At 37.4% G+C, this 22637-nt stretch overlaps 1 protein-coding gene across 1 annotated transcript in view; it reads left to right on the forward strand.

Annotated features, from left to right (window-relative positions):
• The window catches only part of LOC115229308 (WD repeat-containing protein 19-like), a 148124-nt gene extending 126722 nt beyond the window's left edge, over positions 1-21402 (forward strand). Inside the window, exons 33-36 of the mRNA XM_036506983.1 lie at positions 3812-3962; positions 11554-11677; positions 13522-13598; positions 20622-21402. Coding sequence (XP_036362876.1) covers positions 3812-3962; positions 11554-11677; positions 13522-13598; positions 20622-20736 — 467 coding nt within the window. The 3' untranslated portion in view covers positions 20737-21402. The remainder of the gene's footprint in view (positions 1-3811; positions 3963-11553; positions 11678-13521; positions 13599-20621) is intronic.
• The last annotated feature ends 1235 nt before the right edge of the window (positions 21403-22637 follow it).

Consider the following 22637-nt stretch of genomic DNA (forward strand, 5'->3'; position numbering starts at 1 on the left):
TTATCAATCTCTGTTTGTTGACTACAGGACATATAAACAGCACCAGTTTTCAACTGGTATAGATGTAAACACTGATATGGACAAAGACTTACACACATAACTTATATATATAACAAATTCCTGCATAGTTTCCAGCAGCAGCTACAAAATTTCACTCAGGTGTGTAGTAGAAGACACTCTGTAATCATTTCTATTGTATTACACCAATAAATGTACATTTATTGTATTACACCATTAAATGTACTTTGGCAAGTACTGTGAATACTATTTTTTGCTGATGAGGTCATAATAAGAGCAAAACATATCTGGAGATGTCTCTTGTTCTTGCTGGAAAAATGATAACAATATCAGTTATTGACTAATATTGTTTTTCCTTCATAGTGTAGTTATTTCTAGTTTGTTTTATAATGCTCCCTCAAATATGGTAACATAATTATACATCTGTCTCTCTGTTTGTTTCATAGCATAAATATTTCTAGTTAGCTCATTAATACTGCCTTTGTTATATTTGTTAATTCTACCTTATCCATCTGTCTCTCTGTCAATCTATTTATCTCACCATATCAATAATCCTAATTAGCTCTTTAATTCTCTTTTGCATTAAATGCATTACTTGTCTATCTGTTTATCTATTTATATCTCTATCCCACAGTGTAGTTATTTCCCGTTAAAGCTGTAATGTTTTCTATATTTAAATATGTTAATATAAACTTATCCATCTGTCTACTTCTCTATCTTGTGACATAATTATTTCCAGTTAGTTCTTCTCCCTTTAAATATGTTAATACTAACATATCTGTCTGTCTCTCTTTCTATTTATCTACCTCTCTGCCTCATCATATAATTATTTCTATTAGCTTTAGAATTTTCTTTTAATAAACATGTCAACACTGTCTTATCTATTTCTATCTGTTTCACCTCGTAATTATTTCTTAATCTGAACACAAACTTATTTATTGGTAATAAACTGGTATTCTATCCTGGAAGAGACGTGTCTTTTGTCTTCTTAACGCAATGGAAAGCAGATATTTGTATTGCCCCAATAGACTGTTGACATTCCATGGAAGGACATCAGAATATTCATAATTGTTATATTATCACAGGTCACTTAAATGTGTAGACTTCTAATCAATGGAATTGAAACCATGATTATCCTATCCTTTTTTCTAAACATTATTAACCAATGTGATTTTCTCTTAAGATGTGGTTAGAATGCCTCAGGAAAGGATTGTTAGGCAGATTTTTTAAAGCTGATCTAATTGGCAAGAGACAGAGATGGTTGGATAATATTGATAGTCTCAGTTGGAATCTAGCAGGAAAAGTTAATAATAGTTGTTTCTGATAGGACCCTACAGAGAGGGTGCCTAAGGACTCTATCACAAAACACTTCCAGGAGTAGTGGGCAGTGAAAAGTGATGGATGGAAAGATGGCAATGTGGTTTGAAGGATATTTCTCTGCTATTACTAGCAGATTGAATGACTGTTCATAGAAGAGTCATTCAATCTGCTGTTGGTTACCATGCTTAGCTAAATACATTACAATTGTTAGTTTCATCTCTCTAGATTTTGATTTCAAATTTCACTGTAGTTGACCCTACTCTCTTGTCTCTAGTTATTAAAATGACCAGCTGGTCTTGTTGTTTAGGTCTGTGTCAGCTCCAATCAAGCAAACCCCGTCATTGAATGCCATTTATGACTCTTTCACTTGTTTCAGAGATATCTGGAATTATATTATCCATTGTGCCCTTCCCTGTGTAAGAAATTAGCATGTAATTTGGAGAACATTTGGTTGCCATTTCTTGGTGGTTGAGTACTTGCATTGAGTTTTTTTCTAGGTATCAGTTATGTATTGAGGTTGATTCAATTGACTGGATATCTCTACTTGAAATTTCTAATCTTGTTCCAATTTTAGAATTTGTTGATGTTGCTGCTGTTGTTTATTCCATGCTATCCGTGATTGAGCAGTCCTATAGTCAGTCAAAAGGTTCCAGGTGTGATTATCTTGTCTTTTCTTCAAGACTACATTATCCATTGTATTGTTCTCTTTTCTATGATACTAGAGTGTGATTTAAAGGAAATTTGGCTACTACATCTAGCATGTTGAGTGACCATGTAGAAGCTCCATCACTGTTTCACCATTATTATGATTGGTGTATTTCTACTTTTGTAGAGGGCAGTAGATTGTTAGAATTGTTAGACTGTTGATAAGAATGCTTTGTGGAATTTCTTCCAGCTCTTTACAATCTGAGTTCAAGTTCTACAGAGGTACAGTTTGCCTTTCATCCCTCCAAGGTCAATAAAATAAAGTACTAGTCAAATACTGGAATCAATGGTGTTGACTACACCTGCCACCTCTCCCATCAAAATTGGTGGTCTTGTACCTAAATCGGAAATCATTATTAATGTTGCTAAAAACAGTGGAATGGCAGAAATAGTAGAGCGCTATTCTAATTTCTTCTTAATTCCTTTGACTCCAGATGGAGCATAGGGGACCAACAAGAGATCTCCATGTTTCAGTCTTTGGCAAAGGATTGCACTTGTCACCAGATGTAACTACCTGCTAGTGCTTTAGTTTTTGTAGACCTTCTCCATGTTGTTCTTGGTCTGTCACAGTTCTGTCTCCCTTGGGGTGTCCATTGGAAGGCCTGCTTTGTAATATACTAAGTTCATATTCCTCCAGAGTCAGCTTTGTTTTTTTATCTCACTGGGGCTGATAAAATAAGTACTGGTTATATATGGTATTTGTGGGGGGTGGAGTTTAAAATCAATTGATATACCCTATCTTTACAAATTTTGTGACTTTCTGATCCATTGAATGTATGATTTTAACCAGGAAATCAGTTAAGGTTAGAGCTGAATAGAGGTTTGGAATTAATCAGCTGTTAATGAGTAAAGGAATGATAATTATTGGATGTGTGATGTGACTAGACATGTGACGTGAGTGAACGTTGAATGGTGAGCTATGAATGTGGTGTGTAATTGATCGAGAGTACCCATGGAAGATGTGTGTATCATCGTTGAGATGATAAAAGACTGAGATAGTACTGATGATCTGTATGGAATATACACACAGTTGTGGCAGCTGTTGTTGTTGTTGTTGCTGGTTGCTGTTGCTGTTGAGCGAACGGTCTTCGTCCCAGAGCTCGCAAGATGGAAGAAGTCCGAAACGTGGTCCTTTGTAAGACCTGCAGAAGAGGTAGCAGGTCAACCCCCGACACTGAGAGCATCGATGGATGGATGAATGTGCATCCAGGCTCAGCGGTTGCGTAGGAAGTCGGGGACAAGAAACAGGAAGAAAGAGTGAGAGAAAGTTGGAGCGAAAGAGTACAACAGGGGTCACCACCACCCCCTGCTGGAACCTCATGGAGCTTTAGGAGTTTTCGCTCAATAAACACACAACAATGCCCGATCTAGGAATTGAAACCGCGATCCTCCGACTGCGAGTCCACTACCCTAACCATTGGGCCTCCATGTTGTTGCTGGTGCTGTTGCTGTTGTTGTTTCTGCTGTGATGATGACAAAAATACTGCTATCACCAAAGTAGTTGTCTTAATTGATATGCTGGTTGGTAGAATTGCTAAAGCATTGAACAAGATACTTAGTGGCATTTTAGTTAATGTGATTAAAATCCTGAGTTCATATTCCACCAAGGTCAACTTAGCTTTTCATTCTTTTGGGAGTTGATAAAATAAAGTATGAATCAAGCACAACGGTTGAGGCCATAAACTGGCTGCTTCCCTACAAAATTGGTGGCCTTATGCTTAAATAAGAAGCAATTATTAAAATGTATTTTTCCCATTTCCAATTTCAGATATTATACCCATTCTCACCACCACTGTAATTCAGTGCCATCGAGCTGGATTACGTAATTCCTCCTTTAGTTATGCTGCTATGCTGCTCAGAGATGAATACCAAAGAGATATTGATCCAAAATTGAAGAAGAAAATTGAAGGCATTGTACGGTAAGGAACTGAGGTTTCTTTGTTTTTGATATTTACTTGTTTCAGACATAGGACTGCAACTATCCCAGGATACCACCTTCAAGGGTTTTTGTTGATTTGTAACATTTATCTCTGTACTTTTGCCTGGTGCTTATTGTATCCATCTCAAAAGGAACAAAAAAGCAAGTTGATCTTAGCATAAAGAGCAACGGCTCAAATGAAGCATATTTTTGTTTATCCTATTCTTATAAGACTCCTGTGTCTTCTGGAGAAAAGGTCGAACAACTGCAGTTCCGATGATGCCTACTGAGGCAGAAACACATACCAGCAGTTATTGTCTTACTCAAAGTAACTGGATTATCTTTTCCTTAATGGCATATCAGTTTTGGAGAATGTTTGATTCTTGAGATTATCTCACCTTGTATGAAGTTGGTCACAATTGCAAGCCGACCAGTGGGAGAGATATCAGCAAGAAAGGAATTTCAGAAGCTTGGCATTCTTATTTCTTTATTGCCCACAAGGGGCTAAACATAGAGGGGACAAACAAGGACAGACAAAGGGATTAAGTCGATTACATTGACTCCAGTGCATAACTGGTACTTAATTTATCTACCCAGAAAGGATGAAAAGCAAAGTCGACCTCGGCGGAATTTGAACTCAGAACGTAATGGCAGACGAAATACCGCTAAGAATTTTGCCTGGTGTGCTAACACTTCTACCAGCTTGCTGCATTCTGGGGAAGAAGAGCTGAGTGTATTCTTTAACACAAGGTCTTGGGGCAGGGGTCGGTGCAAGGAGTAATGAAAGAAGGGAGGTCAAGTAGAGACAGGAATGTCTGATTGAAGGTAGCAGGATATCCGCCAGCTCTGAAGAGCAGAGGTCATTATAGTTTCTCTTGGAAAGGCAGAGAGAGAGAGACAGGAGACAGCATATCTATGGGTCAGAGGGTGGTTTTATGACTGATTTTATGTTAACCGGTTGGGTAGGGTTTTCCTGAATGCAGTCTAGGATGTTTTTAGGTACAGCAGTAGCACCATCGTGGAGGCACAATGTCCCAGTGGTTAGGGTAGTGGACTCATGGTTGGAGGATCGTGGTTTTGATTCCCAGACCGGGCGTTGTGTGTGTTTATTGAGTGAAAACATCTAAAGCTCCACGAGGCTCTGACAGGGGGTGGTGGTGACCCCTGTTGTACCCTTTTGCCACAACTTTCTCTCGCTTTCTCTTTCTGTTTCTTGAGTAACGCTGTGATGGACTGGTGTCCCGTCCAGCTGGTGGTGGTATGGGGGTGCATATACCACGGAAACCGTGGCCCATGAGCCTGGTTAGGCTTGAAAAGGTTGGGAAAAAAAAAGCAGCACCATCCCAGATGTACTCCTTTGTGAGCCTTACTTAAGCTTTGTGATTAAAGTTATTGTTTAGCCGTAGATCAACACTGATTAAGTAGGCTAAAGGTGTTGCTGCTATGACCATCTCATCATTTTTTACCAAACATAGAGTATCTAGCTCTACATTATCTAGTAGGTTCTTTCCAGACATGGTGTATCTAGAACAATATTCTCCAGTGTATACTTCCTTTTTTTGATGGCTTGATGTGATTTGAGGGGGATATGGCTGCTATTTCTAGCTGGTTGGGCAGCTACGTAGTGCTTGTTTCTTTTATTGACTTAGTTGACTCCTCAATATCTGCTGTCTCTTGTTTTGCCTGGATTGCTGTTACAAGCCTTTCACTGTCCCAAGTGACATGTGATACTGGTGTAGATTGCTGATTTTTGATGTTGGTTGAGTAATACTTATTCAACCAACATCAAAAAAATCATTTAATTTGATTCATGTGAAATATTTTGTTGGTAATTTAATTACACTAAGTTAACTTTTTTTAAACCCTAGCACATCCTAAATGTATATCTGTTACACATTCCTACAAATCACACATGCATGCAAACATACATACATACATACATACATACATTCACACACACACACACACACACATTATACATATATATGTGTATTTATTCATATATAACATTTACATATATGCACACATGGTCGTGGCTGTTTGATAAGAAGCTTACTTCCCAATCATATGGTTCCCAATCATATGGTTGAGCAAGTGTCTTCTACTATAGTCTTGGGCTGACCAAAGCCGTGTGAATGGATTTGGTAGATGGAAACTGAAAGAAACCTATCATATATATATATATATATTTGTGTGTGTGTGTGTGTGTCTGTGTTTGTCCACAATTGGTTGACAACTGATATGTGCGTTTATGTCCCCGTAACTTAGCGGTTTGGCAAAAGAGACCACTAGAATAAGTACTAGGCTTACAAAGAGTAAGTCCTTGAGTTGAGTTCTTCGACTAAAAAAAAAAACCTTTAAGGCAATGCTCCAGCATGGCCACAGTCAAATGACTGAAACAAATAAAAGAATAAAAGAATATACACATGAATTCAGACATTATTTCACACATATTTACATCTATACTCATGTATTTTTCTTTTTGAGCAGAGTGTTAACGCTGATAATTCAAATGCAGATTGTTTAACATTTTGTCATAAACAATTTAAATTATTACTGTTTGACTGGAATTCATAATTATTTGAGTGTTGCAAAATCTTCTGATGGAATCTTCTTTTCAATATTCAGTTTAAATTAAATTAGTTATGATGTGATCAGACATGATTTCATTTGAGGCAATTTACTATAAATGACAGACAGAAAATAATAGTGAGATGAAAGATGGTTGTTTTAAATGAGCTATTTCAGTTCTGGTTTGGAAGAGGCAGATTGGTTATAAGGTTAATATGCTAAATTATTGACTGTATGCTAATAAGTACAAATCTAGCCATAAGTTTGGGAATACTTAATATCAATGAGAATACTGGTTACAGTTGAAATCAATAGGCTATACATAAAATGTTTTGTTTTAGTATTTATGTATGTCCTATGTGGGGAAATTAATTTTGTCATTCTGTGCCGGTGGCGCATGGGGAGCACCATCCAAACGTGGCCGATGCCAGCACCGCCCTGACTGGCTTCTGTGCCGGTGGCACATGGGGAGCACCATCCGAGCGTGGCCGACGCCAGCACCGCCTCGACTGGCTTCTGTGCCGGTGGCACATAAAAAGCACCAACCGATCGTGGGATCCCGGAACATCTCGCTGTGCTTGAGGAGACCTGTTGAGTCAAGTGCATGTACATGAACATTGAACCAAATATCAATGGAAACAGTAGTTGTGATACCTGTGCTGGTGACACATAGAAAGCACCATCCGAACGAGTGCAGCCTCCTCTGGCTTCTGTGCTGGTGGCACATAAAAAGCACCATCCGAACGTGACCGATGCCAACCCCGCCTCGAATGGCTTCTGTGCCGGTGACACATGAACATCGAACCAAATATCAATGGAAACAGTAGATGTGATACCTGTGCCGGTGACACATAAAAAACACCATCCGAACGTGGCCGTTGCCAGTGCAGCCTCCACTGGCTTCTGTGCCGGTGGCACATAAAAAGCACCATCTGAACGTGACCGATGCCAACCCCGCCACGAATGGCTTCTGTGCCGGTGGCACATAAAAAGCACCATCCAAATGTGGCTGATGCCAGCACCGCCCCAACTGGCTTCTGTGCCAGTGGCACATAAAAAGCACCATCCGAGCGTGGCCAACGCCAGCACCGCCTCGACTGGCTTCTGTGCCGGTGGCACATAAAAAGCCCCAACCGATCGTGGGATCCCGGAACATCTCGCTGTGCTTGAGGAGACCTGTTGAGTCAAGTGCATGTACATGAACATCGAACCAAATATCAATGGAAACAGTAGTTGTGATACCTGTGCCGGTGACACATAGGAAGCACCATCCGAATGTGGCCGTTGCCAGTGCAGCCTCTACTGGCTTCTGTGCCGGTGGCACATAAAAAGCACCATCCGAACGTGACCGATGCCAAGCCTGCCTTGAATGGCTTCTGTGCCGGTGGCACATAAAAAGCACCATTCGAACGTGGCCGATGCCAGCACCGCCTTGACTGGCTTCTGTGCTGGTGGCACATAAAAAAACACCAACCGATCATGGCCGATGCCAGACCCCTCTGGCACCTGTGCAGGTGGCACGTAAAAAGCACCCACTACACTCGTGGAGTGGTTGGCGTTAGGAAGGGCATCCAGCTGTAGAAACACTGCCAGATCAGACTGGAGCCTGGGGCAGCCCCTGGCTCCCCAGACCCCGGTCGAACTGTCCAACCCATGCTAGCGCGGAAAACAGATGTTAAACGATGATGATGATCATCATCATTTTGAAGATGGTTAATGGCAAATGAGAGTAAGAGCGGGAAGTAGGTTGAGTTGGTAGGACTATTCCAAAGTAATGGCTGGGAAGCAAGATGTGATCCTTTGAGGTGGGATGCAGAAGGTTTGAGGCCAGTCCCTCTGCAGAGTTTTCAGTATGTTTGTCACAGGCCATCAAGTTGGCTGTGAAAGCAGCAGAGTTGTATATATATATATATATATACATACGTGGGTGTATATGTATTGTTTTAATTATATCTTTATATACACACATACACATAAAAAAACTGACACACCGTTGTTTATGACAATCACAAGTATCCAAAACTTCTTCACCACTCTTCCGACTTCATTTTCCTCTTAAAAAGAAGGCTCTCGTCTACTTGGACTATATGTCATATCACTGCACAGCTGTCTGCCTGCTAATATTGCTGATGGACATGCAGCATGTCACTAGCATTTCACATATAAAGTCCAGGATTATGTGAAAATGTGAAGACCATCAATTGACTTTCTTCCATAAAAGTATTAAAAAATTATTTGGAAATTATAAGCAGAAATGAATGGTAGATTCGAACTGTCTGTATTTTAAAACTACAAAAGAAAAAAAAAAAAATTGCCGGGGAGGATTTTTGTTGTTGTTGCATAATCCTATCAATTCCATTATGCAGAAGATAGAATTGAAAAAATTTTGTAAAAATTTGTAAAAATATGAAAGCTATGAGGGATTTTAGCACATGCTTACATCATAATTCTGCCCATATATATGTGTGTGTGTTTGCTAGTGTCTGTTTTTCTTTTAGTTTTTGTTTACTTATACACATCAACAAATGAGCCAATGAGGTACTCTCTGCGTGGTTGTTCAATTTGCTAGAAATAACAGCCAAATCTCCCTCATACTATGCTCTTGTTAGTATTAAGGAAAGGGAGAATGTTTACTTCCCTCCATCATTATGATTAATATTAATTTTTGATTTTGTTCAGCTCTATGAATTTAATTTTTTTAATGCTTATGTCCATTGCTTAATATAGGAAATTGGAAAATCCTGACCAAAACAGAGAAATCCTAACTTAACAAAAAATATAGAAAGAGAAAGAAAAGGTTCTGTTTTGTAAAGCCAAAAGATGTGTTTTTAGCTGGGGTGTAATTTTATAATTAAAACAAATTCAAAATATAAATTTCAGAACATAAGACTTACCATGTTATCTGGTGTATAGCTGCAGTTCAAATGGGTACAAAACCTAAAACAAATGTGTGTGTGTGTGTGTGTGTGTGTGTGTGTGTGTGTGTGTATGTGTGTGTGTGTATGTGTGTATATGTGTGGTTGGGTCTTTAATAGCCAGAGGTCAATTTAAGTTCAGTCACAGAAAGGAATTCAAAATGGCAACACATGCAATCATATACATACAAACATACCCATACATACACACACACACATACACAAATACATACTTATCAGCCACTCCCAAAAACCAGTTTGATCCAAAATTCTGACCACCAGTCTTTAAATATTTGCACACACACACACACACACACACACACACACACACACACACACATTTAGCTTTCCATTTCTATTCATTACTTTTTTCTTTTAATCACCTGTCACTATTCATCTGTTTTTAGTTTTTGTTTTCGTTTTGGGGGTTTCACTTTAATGATACCAGTTACACATGGTATCAGGAATTTGCTTGGTGTCATCAAAGTAGAAAAAGTGTTGAGTTTTTGAAAATTTGAAACAAAAAGGCATGGTTTTTTTAAAACTGACTGAGTTGTGAAATTATGGTTACTAATTTCAAATTAAGCTTACCAAAGACAAGGGTCTTCCAGTGCCCCTCTAGCACCCTTAGTCTCTTAATGCCCCCTAGTGCCCCTTTGCTTCAAAAGGCCCCCCCTACCTTGAGTTCCAAATGGCCCCTGTTGAGAACCTTTGTTCTAAAATATTTACTTCCATGGTTACCATTTTGGCTGACATGGTTCTTTTATTATTGGTAAGAATGTTAGAAATGAGACAGCTTGTTAGTGATGGCAATTCAGTGTTATGAATGCCTGTCATTGGTGACAATGTGTTACAATTATAGCCTGATTTCATGCCAGTTTATTGTAATGACAGTTTGTAAATGATGCTAATGTTTTATGGTAAAATCTTTATAAGATATCAATCTCTTAAGGTGACACCCTGTTATGATAACAATCTCATGTGATAATAACAATGTTGGTGAGGGGAAAATACCTCAGGAGAACATTGTGTGTACTAACTAAAAAAAATATAGCAAGGTGTTACATATGTCATATAATGAGTTGAAAATTTTTGATTAACTTGTAAAATATAGAAAATGTAGTTTAGGAGTAGATCATATCTTTAAAGCCATGACGGATCTTTTCGGTTTGAACGGCAGTTTTTAACATAATTTCTAGGTAAGTAAAAAATTTTAAACTTCGTATACGGCACATAATGCTTTTTAACTCAATAGACGCCAGGGTTGGTTAAAATTGCCGAAATGCAAGAAATTAAAGACAAAATATGTTACAAACTACAGAATTTTCTCAAGAAAGCCAAGAGAAAATGATGTTTTATAAACACATTCTACCAGTATACGAAGTTTAAAATTTTTTAGTTACCTAGAAATTATGTTAAAAACTGCCGTTCAAACCGAAAAAATCTGCCATGACTCATATTGAAAGTAACGAATGTGTTTCAGTCTTATTTCATGTCTCTATCCAGCCAGCAAGATGAAGAAAGATCTACTATAATAATACTCTTGTGTTTTTCTCTGTCACAATATATGAATGAGAAAGGAAGGGGTGATAGATGAATAAGGAAGGAAGGGGCAGTGGGCAAAGTGATAGTGGGAGTGTTTCAACTGTGTTCGAGTGTATGTAAAAGGGAGGTATGTGAATGTGTGCATGTGTGTGTGTGCAATGGAAGTGCGATGGTGAACATTCAATGCTGAAAAGAAAAATCAAGTGTTTTAACTATGTGTGTATGTATGTGCATGTACAAGGGAAGTATGTGAATGTATGTGTGAACCAGTGTTCTTTCAGCAACAAAGGATGATTGATGTCACATCTCAAAGGACAACCACTAGATAACATTGACAAATGTATTAATTTGATTTGCCATTCATATTTATGTATAAAATATGACAATTAGTCATCATAGAGCCAGCTAGTGAATGTATCATATAGACATTGAGGGAATGTACTGACACTCAAAATGAATATCAACAAAATGACTGAATGAAATTACCTCTGGGTAGCATTTATTTATTTTTAATATTTACTCTTAAATATTTATCAAGTTGCATACTATTTTTGCTTTTAGGAAACGAGACAAATCTGAAGAAGATGAACTCTTAACTCCATGTCCATTTTGTCAGTCATCAATTCCAGAAACCCTTTTAGTATGTCCTGATTGTAAGATGAACATTCCTTATTGTATAGCTACAGTAAGTTATCAGCCGGTTTTTTTTTTGTATCTGTGTGTGTGTTTTATTTCTTCTGTTGTTTTTTTCCATGCTAACATGAGGTTGTAGAATTGTTGAGATTTAGATATGTTTTATCTTTGTAGAAGACTGTAATGATGTTGCAGTAGAGAACATGGGAGACTGTTGCTATTGTTGTAGCAAACATGAAGCATTATGTTGATAGTGTTGTAGAGACCATGGAGGACTAAGGAGCTGTTGGAGTTGTTAACTAGCCCCAGTCCCATGATAAGAAAACAAACCATCTAAGATCATTCCATCTTTTATTTAGGCAAAATGTATCAAGAACTATATTAGTTAATAATATGTTAATAAGATGGTTGTGTATAATTTGAAGGATATTTAACTGCTTTTTCTAGCAGTTTGAGCAATCACATTGGGGCTCCTTCAATGGCTAGTTAACCTCCTCCTCTTTTTTTTGTTGTTGACATTCCTCTTTACTACTGACCCCAGCACTCAATACATTTACTTTTAACCTACCATCACTAACACCCATCAATGGATAGAACCATCAAATGAAATCTGATTTCTAGCACTTCTGATGCCATGAAAACATGCACTCAGTACACTCTGTAAAGTGGTTGGAAGGGTATCCTGATGTAGACCTCATGCCAAAGCAGACGTTGGAACTTGGTGCAGCCTTTTGGCTCATCAGTTTGTGTCAAACCATCTAACCAATACCAGCATGGAAAACAAATGTTGAATGGTATTGATGATGTTTTCCTTCCAATTGTTAACATTGACCACAAGAATAATCTAAACATTAATTTATTTCTTTATTGCTCACAGGGGGCTAAACATAGAGGGTACAAACAAGGACAGACATAGGGATTAAGGCGATTACATCGACCCCAGTGTGTAACTGGTACTTATTTAATCGATCTCGAAAGGATGAAAGGCAAAGTCGACTTTGGCGGAATTTGAACTCAGAATGTAATGTCAGATGAAACACCGCTAAGAATTTTGCCCGGCGTGCTAACGTTTCTGCTAGCTCGCCACCTCTAAACATTAATTGCAGTCGCAATGAACTCATGATGCTTATTCAGTCTGTTTAGTCTTTGAGGGTGCAAAAGAATAGTTGAAAACTGGTGAAGGATATTCTCCCGCTTTCTAAGACAAATATTAGAAAAATAAATAAATAAAAATAAAACATTACTTGCGCCACAACACTAACCAGGTAATGTGAAAGAGTTTTGGCTTTGTGTTGTAGAATGGTTAAAAAAAGATTAACGAATCATAGGCGCAGGAGTGGCTGTGTGGTAAGTAGCTTGCTAACCAACCACATGGTTCCGGGTTCAGTCCCACTGCGTGGCATCTTGAGCAAGTGTCTTCTGCTATAGCCCCGGGCCGACCAATACCTTGTGAGTGGATTTGGTAGATGGAAACTGAAAGAAGCCTGTCGTATATATGGATATATATATAAGTGTGTGTGTATATGTTTGTGTGTCTGTTTGTCCCCCTAGCATTGCTTGACAACCGATGCTGGTATGTTTAAGTCCCCGTCACTTAGCAGTTCAGCAAAAAAAAAACGATAGAATAAGTACTGGGCTTACAAAGAATAAGTCCCGGGGTCGATTTGCTCGACTAAAGGCGGTGCTCCAGCATGGCCGCAGTCAAATGACTGAAACAAGGAAAAGAGAGAAAAGAGTAAGAGAATCATTTTTTCCTTACAGTTAGGCTATGAAAACTTAAGGTTTGAGAAAATACTGCAGTTTTTGTTTGTTTCTGATCTCTTGCTATGTTGAGGAAATAAATTATATTATACTACTTATTTAATTTTTGATTTTTTGTCTTCTTTCTCTTGTCAGGGATGCCATATAACTAAAGAAAATCTCACTGCATGTCCAAAATGTCAGTTCCCAGCTCTATACTCAGAATATATAAAGTAAGGAAGAATGATAAATATTCCATTTCTTTTAAACATTTCTTTATTGTTTTAAGCTTTTTAAAGCTTCATGACTTGGCATTCAGTTTTTGTTTACATTTTGGTAAGTCAGATGTTGGTGGTTTATGTTTTGGCAATCACATTTCTATGGTTTCTATAAAGACATTGGCTTCTGCCAATGTCTTTATGGTGGCAGAGTTATGTTTTTCGTTTTTAAATTCTTTAATTTCTCCAGTATAGGAGAAATGTAAAATAAGTAGCAAAATAATGTCTAACTAACAAGTAAAACTCCATTGCTGGAATTTTGATAAAACTTGGATTAGGTGCTGATATTTACAAAAGTCTTGCATATTTTTACTGTTCTGCTTACAGACTGAATTCAGAAGAGGATCCAAACACTGTTCAAGCATTTGTAAATTGAATATACAATGCCCCATTAAATTACAGTTATTAAGTTTTGAACTTTGATTAAATGCTGATATTCACAAAAGTCTTGCATATTTTTACTGTTCTGCTTACAGACTGAACTCAGAAGAGGATCCAAACACTGTTCAAGCATTTGTAAATTGAATATACAATGCCCCATTAAATTACAGTTATTAAGTTTTGAACTTTGATTAAATGCTGATATTCACAAAAGTCTTGCATATTTTTACTGTTCTGCTTACAGACTGAACTCAGAAGAGGATCCAAACACTGTTCAAGCATTTGTAAATTGAATATACAATGCCCCATTAAATTACAGTTATTAAGTTTTGAACTTTGATTAAATGCTGATATTCACAAAAGTCTTGCATATTTTTACTGTTCTACTTACAAATTGAATTTAGTAGAGAATCTAAACACTGTTTAAACATTTACAAATGGAGTACAGTATATCATTAAATTATAGTTACTAAGTTTCAGCCTTACAGTAGGGTATAGAAGCTGTACAATTTGTAGTAACTGTACATAAATGTTTTACGTTTCTCTGACTTACGCAACATAACTTGGTTATCAGGTCTGTTGCATGGGTATTTTGTAGAAGTTTTCATTACATTCTTTGAATATAAACATCTGTGTTTGTGTGTGTGTGTGTGTGTACTTGCATCCATTAAGTGCCAATCCATTAATTCTACCATGTGTATGCATGTGCATATGTGGTGAGGGTGTATGTGTATGTGTTTAAATGTTGTTATTGTTTTGGGGTTTTATGAAAGACATACATTTCCCAAGTTACTGGATGCCCTTCCTAACGCCAACCACTCCGAGAGATGATTGGGTGCTTTTATGTGCCACTGGCATGGGAGCCAGTCAGGCAGCTCTGGCATTGGTGATGCTTGAATGGTGCTTTTTACATGCCACTGGCATGGGTGCCAATCAGGCAGCACTGGCATTGGTCAAGCTCAAATGGTGCTTTTTACATGCCACTGGGACGGGTGCCAATCAGGCAGCACTGGTATTGGTCAAGCTCGAATGGTGCTTTTTACATGCCACCCATATGTATATGTACATAGGTGTATTGTGTGCCCATGTTCTTCTGTAGATTTGCACTTTCTGAAAACCACAAGCTACATGTGGAGGGGATGTCATTTCTCCTGTTAATGAAGCATTCATTGGCTTTTGAAGTAAGGGTAAGGATTCATGATATGTATAAAAAAAAGGGCATCTGGCTATAAAACAATGTCTCAATAATATATTCATCTGACATATGCTAGCATTGGAAAATAAATGTTAAAAATGAATTAATACTACAAGCGTACAGCTATAAAGCACGATATTACAGTAACATTGCTATATAACACTATGTTACAAAATGTAGCTGTATAACTGTTATCCCATATTCAACATACACACTCTGTTTCAACATATTGCAGGTGTATACTGTCAAATGTTGAATACAAATATTAATGCTCACATAATATTCCACACCATACTGCAGTGAGCACATTCCATTGTTAACAAATATTTTCTCAATCTGTGCATCATCCCACCCACTTTCTCTTCTTTCTTTCTTTCTTTCTTTCTTTTTTTTTTCTCTCCACTTTCACTGAATCTTTGCTCGTTGCTATCAGGTTTTAAAAGAGATCTTTAAAGATCAACAGGAAGTAATTTTCTTGAGAATACAATTTACAAATCTGAATTGTTATCTAAATCTTTGTTGTTCGAAAGCTGACTGTTTAATTGTGTTCTGCCAGGTATTTTCTTGGCAAGATGTCTCATGTATGGCGAAATGAACTGATTATATCACCATTATTGTTATTGTCAGTCTCATAAATCATCGTTATTATCATCATCATCAGTGTCATTTCCATCCATTATCACCTCTGTCATCATTACTATTGCCATTGTCATTATTATTCTTGTAATTGTCATCAGGCAAAGCCTCACTGCCATCATTATTATTGCTATCATATTACCTTCAAAGTCTTCATCATAAGCCATATTATTATCAACATTGCCATCATTATTATTGTCATTATTACCCTGAGTATTCTCATCGTTCCTACCATTATTAACATCCTCATTATCCCCATCACTGTCAGCATCACTATCACTACCATCACCATCATCACTACCATCATCGTCACCATCTTTGTTTGTTTCTCTCTGACAGACAAGTCTATAATGCAGCATCTCTCCTATTGTCTTAAGCTTTCATCATCTCTTCCACTGCTATGAGTGGTGCCATCGTATGTGTCATCTCAGTTGTCTCAATTTATAGTGTTTTAATTTATCTGTCTAACTAGCAGCATCTGTGGCAACTCCACCACTCATTTTGAGGTACAATTGCTGCCACGAACACCTCCTCACTTTCTAGGATAACTTGTCCACCCTGGCTTGTGCAAAATATTCTTGCCTATCTTTGTTATTCATATTTTGACTTCTTTCTTTCTTGACTAACAATTCTCATTCTTTCCCTATTATCTCCAGTGTTGTTGTTTATCATACGACACCTATCTCCATTTCTTACATTAATTTCATTCCTTTCCTTCTGAATTAATGCTCCCTATCATTCCTGATTTTCCTCTCTTTATTCCTAATTCTTATTTCTTCTTTTTTTCCCTATTCCCAATGTTTGCCTGTATCATCTCTGCCTCTCTTGATTCAATTTTTGCTGTCATGCTCCATGACAGCAACATACTGATCTCCATTTCCATAATAAAATAATGTAAGGAACTCTTGATATTGTACAGTTGATAGCACCAATATCCAGCATTTGTTGTTACACATCTTTTATGAAGAAACTAAGGAGCAAGGGAAAAACTCTGTATCCAGGACATACCATAACATTTATTAAATATATGAAGAAAGCTAGCAATACAGTTATTAATATCATCATCTTCGTCTTCGTCATCATCGCCTTCACCACCGCCACCACCACCACCATCGTTTAATGTCTGTTTTCCATGCTAGCATGGGATGGACGGTCCGACCAGGGTCTGGGAAGCCAGGAGGCTGCACCAGGCTCGAGTCTGATCTGACAGTGTTTCTACAGCTGGATGCCCTTCCTAACACCAACCACTCCGTTAGTGTAGTGGGTGCTTTTTACGTGCCACCGACACAGGTGCCAGGGGAGGCTGGCAACGGCTACAACCGGCACGGAAAAACTCTGTATCCAGGACAGATTATTACACAAATTTTTATGAAGAAAGTTAGGAACATGATTAATTATTGATAATAGAATAGCTAACATAGATGTTCAATCTTCATAACAGTGACTTGGTCTAAGATGCATACACTAAATCATCAGGTAAAATAGTGAGAGAGAAAGCGTTTGTCTAAGACAAGCACTACTGACATGTGTACACGTACAAATACTAATGGTGTGAACTTATGTAAACATCCTCCCCCATTCTCTTATACACACATGTACACACACAGCTAATTGTCATTTGTGTTTGTGCATGCCAATAGCATTTGTATGTGTATATGAGCGTGCGTATATATCATCATTATTGTTCGACCGTGGTCAAGACAATGGAATTTACTATGTTACGCCAGACTTCACGGTCCATCATAGCATTACGGAGGTCCTGTTGCTGGATGCCTGTATCCCTGGAGATTACATCAGGGTAGGAGAGTGTGCGCCCTCTGGTATCGCGAGCAGATGGCTTCCAGAGGAGAAGAGTAGAAATTACCTCGTTTTCAGCTCTACAACAATGTCCAGCAAAATGTGCCAGTAGTGTTCATTTGAGTCTTTCTCTCTCTATTGCACACCCACTTTCCACAGCATGACAAATTTTTTACACTATAAGAATTTATCATTAGCACTTTAATATAATAAATTGTATAAAAGTTTTTTTACCAAGATTCTCTTCCTATCAATAACCACTGTGGTAGTGTATTCTTTGTAATACCAGCTATTTTCCTAGATATGAATACATTTTTTTATCCAATGTCAGTTCAGAATGACATGAATATGATAGAGTGAGCATGTCTATTATGTACACCAGAACAATGGAAGACATTACTTTCACACAACTAAACCCTTCTGGAAATTTTTTTTTTTTTTGTTATTTAAGGTAATTTTATGTCAGAGATAAGAAAATACCAATGCCAATTTTTTAAATACAATGATTTATTTTGTTGCCAAGTCACCTTTGAAAACTTTGTAGCACCATTGCCCTAGATATGATACAAACATGGTAAAGTGAATGTTGAAATGACAACAGTGTTGGTATATAATGTGTGTCTGAGATATAGTTAATATTGTTATTATTCAGACTATAAATCTCTCTGAAATTTGAGGTCTGAAACTTATAATCTCCTTACATTCTATTTATTATTGCTATTACTACTCTTTGAACCTGGTCAAACGCATGTCATTGCCACTCAGGCTGACTTGATTTTCACATCTTGTTTCCTCTTGACTCCATCTTGAATTCTCCCTCTCCAGTTCTATCATTAAATGCTGTTTCTTGGCCTTCTTTCACAGAACATAAGCCCTTGTGAATTTTCTTTTGTTAGTCTCAATCTTATCAATGTCACATGCCTATCCTTTTAAGCCAAACCAGTATATGCATATCATCATCATCATCATTGTTTAACGTCCGCTTTCCATGCTAACATGGGTTGGACGGTTTTACTGAGGGCTGGTGAACCAGATGGCTGCACCAGGCTCCAGTCTTAATCTGGCAGAGTTTCTACAGCTGGATGCCCTTCCTAACGCCAACCACTCCAAGAGTGTAGTGGGTGCTTTTATGTGCCACCGGCACGGGGGCCAGTCAGGCAGTACTGGCAACGACCTCACTCGAATCTTTTTACACATGCCACCGGCACAGGTGCCAGTAAGGCGATGCTGGTAATGATCCTGCTCGAATGGTGCTTTTACATGCCACCGGCATGGAAGTCAGTTAGCCGCTCTGGCAATGATCATGCTCAGATATATCATCATCATCAATGTCTACTTTCTATGCAAGCATAGAAAGTAGGCAGCTGTGTGCCCTTCCTGTTGCCAACCCTAATGTGTCTCCAAGCAAGGTAGTACTTACCCATGGTCAGACATATTTTTACAAAATAATGGAAAGGAATGACATTGCTTGTATGACAGTGACACTCATTTACAACTATCATATGAGGTCAAGACAAGGAGACATATACATACACACATATATATATACATATGCATATGCATACCATATATATGTATATATAATAGACTTTTTTCAATTTCCATCTACCAGATTCTCTCACAAGACTTTAGTTGGCCTCAGGCTATAGCAGAAGACACTTGTCCAAGGTGCTGTGTTTTAGGCTTGAACCTGGGACCATGTGTTTGGGAAGCAAACTCCTCTACTGTACAGCTAAGCTTGTGCATATACAAGTCTTTAAACATGTACAAATATTTATATATGTGATATGGAAATAGATTTTGTAATTTATTCTATACCACATCTTATAAATTTTAAAGGTGAATGAGCAAGAAAATTAAAATGGGATGATGATGGAGGAGACACATAGCCATTTTTGTATAATGTTTCACCAATAGTGCAATGCATCAACAGTGTATGCATAATTGGCATGTAAAATTGATATACAAAACATCTTTGCATGAAAATTTCTTTTATAACGTAACAGAGTGTCAGCTTTCAATAGAGCTATGGATTTAGATAGCATTCAGATTTATAAACTGCATTCTCAATAAATGACTTCTTGTTTATCTTTTAAAGATTTCTTTAAAACCTGTTTGGGAATGAAGAAATATAAAGCATAGAAATTAACCCTTTAGCATTTAAACTGGACACATCCAGTCCAAATATTCTACTGTTTTACATTCATAACTGGCTTGCCCCAGCCTCTCATTCCTATCCTACACTGTTATTCTAAAAATATACAATCACATCATTGAAATCTTAAAGCTACAAGATAATGCATGATTAATTCAAAACAATGTGAACAAATAAGCATCACATTTGACAGAGTAATTTGAAGGCTAAAGAGTTAAAATTAAAAAAATATTATTTTCTTCATTTGTTTTATTGACTTGACTTGACTTGAGACAGCATTCACCCGGGGTGGGTTGAGCTAGCTTCATTCATCCTCAATACTGCATCTCTCACAAATGCCGACCAGATCTGGCGATTTGAGACTAACAACTGCATGATCTCCAACCACTCCTTATTCCAGTGGCGAACGCCGTAGATATGGGGGCCTAGGTTGGGTTCCAGATCAGCCTTGTCTGTCATCAGCCAGGTTTTTCATTGTCTACCACATCGCTTTCGCCAACCCTGAAGGGGAGCTGGGGCAATTGCTTTGTAGATGAATTCTCCTGGTTGACGACGGAGGGCATGACCCAGCCAACACAGACGTCTTGTTAGTATGACTTGTCGGAGGGAGGTGATTCTGCACTGGTGTTGCACCGAATTGTTGGAGACAAAATGATGCCATCGGACACGAAGGATGCATCGTAGACAGAAGTGTTTGAAGGATTCTAGTCGCTTAATATCTTCATCCTCATAAAGAAGATTTGTTTTATTGATTATCTGGATATTTTTAGACTGTTTTGTGCTGATTTTTTTCTTTGTTTCCCTATATTTCTAGATTGCTGGAATCTGAAGAGAAATGTCCTATGTGCAGCGAAAATATTTTAAGAAATGAACTCACTACAGTTACTGATCCTAAAATGTTTCTTCCAACATCACAAGGCATTGAATAGGTTGCACCACCATATCTTCTGTACATTAGTCCGTCCATCTTTAAGGAAGAAGTAATTGGTTAAGATAAGAATGTCTTCATCAGAAATTTCTCAAAAACAGACATCACAATAAATATGACAATGCAGAGATTTATTTCATAAAATTTGGCTCAAGAACCCTTTATTTAGAAAGAGGGCATATCCTATTTTTGAAATGAATGTTCATGCTGCATTTCTGGTTTAGTGTCTTTGACCAAAATGCTAGGTTTTTATCAGTAAAGAATGGCATCCTATAACTGATAAGTCTTTCTTGAGTGAAAACTCATTAAAATTTTAAAATTTATTGAAATGGTAAACACAAAATTTATTGAAATGGTAAACACAAATATTTGAAAAGCTTTAAAAATATTAAGAATTGTTAATTCTTTTTTTTTATTTCATCTGTCAAAATCTAAAATGTAAATCCAGACAAATTAAGACAAAAATATACTCTGAAAATGTTCATGTATTGTCAAATATTTAGCCACAAATTATCATGGGTGAAATGAAACTATTACATACACAATGGTTTGAGAAAGTATATTTTCCTTTAATATTCTGTTTTGTGTCAATTTCATTTCATTATATTCATTGTTCTTTCTTTTTGTTGATGTAAAAAAATAACTGAAAATAAATATATAACAGACATGTGTTGGCCAAATGCTTTGCAATATTTATTCTGACATAGAGTGGTGAGCTGTCAGAATCATTAGCACACCAGACAAAATGATTAGTGGTGTTTTGTCCATCCCTACATTCTGGGTTCAAATTCTGCTGAGGTCGACTTTGCCTTTCATCCTTTCAGAGTCAATAAAATAAGTACCAGTTGAGCACTGGGGTTGATGTAATCGACTTACTCCCTTCCTTGAACTTGCTGGCCTTGTACTGAAATTTGAAACTAATAATTGATCTGACTAAGGCGGTGAGCTGGTAGAATTGTTGGCATGCTGAGCAAAATGCTTAATAGAATTTCATCTGTCTTTATGTCCTGGGTTCAAATTCTATTAAGGTTGACTTTGCCTTTCATTTTGTTGGGGTCGATATAACTAACTTCTTCCCTCCCACGAAATTGCAGGCCTTGTTCCAAAATTTTAAACCAATATTTATTCTGACTCTTTGCATTCTGTGTTTAATTTCCATTAGGGTCAACTTTGTCTTACATCCTTCCAAGGTCAACAAAATAAGGTACCAGTTAAGTACTGGAGTTAATGATAACAACTAATGCTTTTTTTTCAAAAATGCTAGCCTTATGCGCAAACTACATACCATTATTACTGAACATTAAATGAGGATGATGATGATGGTGGTGGTGGCCAACTGGTAGTGTTAGAAAAAATGCTATGTGGTATTTGTTTCAGCTCTTTATGTTCTGAGTTCAAATCCCATGAAGGCAAACTTTGTCTGTCCCCTTGGGGTTGATAAAAAGTACCAGTCAAGCAGTAGAGGTGGGAGTCAAAGGTTGTAACTACTCCCTCTTCTCATAATTGCCAGCTTTGTGCCAAATCAGAAACTTAATAAAAGCAGTGTGCTGGCAGAATCATTGGTTCTTTACATGCTGAGTTCAAATTCTGCAAAGTTTCATCTCTCTGGGAGTCAATAAAATAAAGTACCAGCCAAATACAGGAGGATTGATATAACTAAGACCATCCCCTCAAAACTGCTTGTCTTGTACCAAAATTAGAAACAATTATTCATAAGGCAGTGGATTGGCAGAATTCTTAGAGCATCAGACAAAATGTAAAGAACTTGAATTATTTTGTTCAAATCCCACCAAGATCAAAATTGCCTTTCCTCCCTTTAGAGTTGATAGAACAAAATACCAGTCAAGTTGATTGTAAAACTCCACAGTACTAGCTACCATCTTTTCCTACAACAAATTTGGC

Source organism: Octopus sinensis, linkage group LG1, assembly GCF_006345805.1.
Source record: "Octopus sinensis linkage group LG1, ASM634580v1, whole genome shotgun sequence".
Taxonomy (NCBI): domain Eukaryota; kingdom Metazoa; phylum Mollusca; class Cephalopoda; order Octopoda; family Octopodidae; genus Octopus; species Octopus sinensis.